Source organism: Salvelinus sp. IW2-2015, unplaced genomic scaffold (genome assembly GCF_002910315.2).
Source record: "Salvelinus sp. IW2-2015 unplaced genomic scaffold, ASM291031v2 Un_scaffold963, whole genome shotgun sequence".
Lineage (NCBI taxonomy): Eukaryota > Metazoa > Chordata > Actinopteri > Salmoniformes > Salmonidae > Salvelinus > Salvelinus sp. IW2-2015.
Window position 1 is genome coordinate 15,513 of NW_019942666.1, and position 3,403 is coordinate 18,915.

A 3,403-nucleotide genomic window follows, 5' to 3' on the forward strand; every position below is an offset into this window, starting at 1 on the left:
GTAGAAATAATAAAGGAATAAGAAAACCTCAATGAATGTATGTAAGGTTTGTCCTTACTGTGACACGGGTACCATTATTTTCTCATGCAATTACAGTAGGATGTATCATTTGGTTTTATATTTCTAGGTCACTCCAGTAGGTTATCAGTAGGTGTTGTATCTCTCTACGGTATGCACTATTGGGGGGCACGGTGTGTAGTAAAACATCACTACATGAAAATCACTACATGCCGTGCCCCCCAGTCTGCGGTCAGCAGATAGACCCTTCTCAAATAAATATGTTAAGTCACTTTTTGGAAACGGAACGGAGAAAACAAGGGGTAGCTTGTTCTCTATGTCGTCTGATTCTAGACATATCAGTCATCATCCTGGGCCCTCCGTTGAAGAGGTATTGACGAGCCAACTCCGAATATCGAAAGTAAAAAACGAATTTAAGGCGGTACTTACTGGTGTTAATCAGATCTCCAATCTCCTCATCTTCATCTTTCAATGTGACAGTAATCTCCCCTTCCTTCTTCACTCCAAAAACTGCATTCTCTTCTTTCACTGTAACATCTTCCTCCTCTTTCACTCTGAACGCGTCTTCCTCTTCTTTCACTGAAACGTCTTTCTCTTCTTGTTTCACCGTAACAGCCTCACCCTCTACTTCTTGTTTTACTGTGACATCCTCCTCTTCCTTCTCCTCTTTCACGACAATGTTCAGCCCCAGAGCTTCTTTCTCTGTCCAGCAGACCTCCTCTTCTTTAACGAGAGGGGAGTAGTTTACTGACCTCATGGTCGGTGATGTTAGCTAGCTATCATTAGCGACTAGGCTAGTGCTAACTTAACCAGCCAGCTACTATAGTTGACTAATACAAAATAACGTAATATTAAATAGGTTAACAAGTTGATACGACAGAAGTGAGTCTAAAACACAGTACCTAATATACACCGAAAGCGTATAAATAGCTTGAATCTTTCGGCTATGTTGGCTAGCAAGCTACCGAGGTGGTTGACGAGCTGTTTATGAAGAACCGTCCACTAGATTATACGTCACGCTGGCAGCATCGCCTGAAAGACGCACATCGCCGTCTGCTGACTGGAGGGGAAACGCAGTTGAGGATCATATTTTATTTTCAGACAAAGATTCTTTTAAATGGATTTAATTAAATAATACTATTATATTGAGACATACAATGACATGAATGTGTTGATCGATTAGTGTGAATAAAAAATGTTTACCACAGCACATTTAAGGCAGTTTCATTCAGTCAAACTAAATCTAAATAATTAGCAAGCAACTGTAGGTACATACTGCTCCTACATGGTGTAACAATACATCATGTAGATGTATATAATGAACAGACTAGGTCTATACTGCTCCTACGTGGTGTAACAATACATCATGTAGATGTATATAATGAACAGACTAAGTCTATACTGCTCCTACATGGTGTAACAATACATCATGTAGATGTATATAATGAACAGACTAGGTCTATACTGCTCCTACATGGTGTAACAATACATCAATAGTCATTTACAACCATTTAACAATGTCTAAACTGTTATTTCTGATCAAATTTTGTATGTTATTTTATTGGACAAAAATTTGATTTTTCTTTCCAAAACAAGACATTCTAAGTGACCCAAACTTTTGAACGGTAGTGTACATCTACATATGTATTGTTACACCATGTAGGAGCAGTATAGAACCTAGTCTTTCATAATACACTACATGATGTATTTTACACCTGTAGAGCAGTAAGAACCTAGTCTGTTCATTATATACATCTACATGATGTATTGTTACACCTTGTACGAGCAGTATAGACCTGTCTGTTTCATTATATCATCTACATGATGTATTGTTACACCGTGTAGGAGCAGTATAGACCTAGTCTGTTCATTATTATACAATCGACAGATGATTTTACACCTTGGTAGGAGCAGTATAGACCTGTCTGTTCATTATATTACATCGACATGATGTATTGTTACACCTTGTAGGAGCAGTATATTGACCTAGTCCGTTCATATTATACATCGACATGATGTATTGTTACACCCTTAGGAGCCAGTATAGACCTAGTCTGTTCATTATATTACATCTACATGATGTTATTGTTACATCCATGTGGAGCAGTATAGACCTTATCTGCATTCATTATTACATCATCATGATGTATTGCTTACACTGTAGGAGCAGTATGAGACCTAGTCTGTTCATTATATACATCTATCATGATGTATTGTTACCACCATGTAGGAGCAGTCGAGACCTAGTTCTGCCTCATTATATACATCGACATGATGTATTTTACACCATGTAGGAGCAGTAGAGACCTAGTTTCTGCTCATTATATACAATCGACATGGATGTATTTTTACACCGTGTTTAGGAGCAGTAATAGAACCTAGTCTGTTCATTATATACATGCTACATGATGTATTGTTACACCCTGTAGGAGCATTATAGACCTAGTCTGTTCATTATATACATCTACATGATGTATTGTTACACCATGTAGGAGCAGTATAGACCTAGTCTGTTCATTATATACATCTAACATGATGTATTGTTACACCATGTAGGACAGTTAGACCTAGTCTGTTTCATTATATACATCTTACATGATGTATTGTTACACCATGTGGAGCAGTATAGACCTAGTCTGTCATTATATTACATCTACATGATGTATTGTTACACCATGTAGGAAGCAAGTATAGACCTAGTCTGTTTCATTTATTACAAATCTAATTATGTAATTGTTACACCTGTTAGGAGCCAGTATAGAACCTAGTCTGTTCATTATTATACATCGACATGATGTATTGTTACACCCGTGTAGAGCAGTATAGACCTAAGTCTGTTTCATTATATACACTTACAGGATGGTATTGTTACACCATTGTAGGCACAGTTAGGAACCTATAGTCTGTTCATTATATACATCTACAATGATGATTGTTACACCATTGTAGGGCAGGTAATAGACCTAGCTCTGTTCATTATATACATCTAACATATATGTATTGTTACACCATCTGTAGGAGCAGTATTAGCACCTAGTCTGTTCATTATATACATCTACATTGACTGTATCTGTCTACACCATCGTAGGAGAGTATAGACCTAGTCTGTTCATATTTATACATCACCATGAGTGTATTGTTACACAGTGTAGAGAGCAGTATTAGACCTAGCTGTTTCATTATATACATCTACATGCATGTATTGTTACACCCTGCTAGGAGCAGTACTTAGACCTAGTCTGTCATATATACATCTACATGATGTATTGTACACCCATGTAGGAGCAGTTATAGACCATCTGTTCGATTATTTAACATCTACATATGTATTGTTACAACCATGTAGGAGCAGTGATAGAACCTAGTTGTCATATATACACTACAT

The 3,403-nt window shown here is 37.1% G+C and overlaps 1 protein-coding gene across 1 annotated transcript in view; it reads right to left on the reverse strand.

Moving 5' to 3' along the window:
* Positions 1-1,147, reverse strand: part of LOC112069289 (zinc finger protein 239-like) — a gene marked incomplete at its 3' end in the record, with an annotated part of 5,813 nt that extends 4,666 nt beyond the window's left edge. The window contains exon 1 of the mRNA XM_070438497.1: positions 448-1,147. Within this exon, the coding sequence (XP_070294598.1) occupies positions 448-775 (328 nt within the window). The remainder of the gene's footprint in view (positions 1-447) is intronic.
* Positions 1,148-3,403: the final 2,256 nt, after the last annotated feature.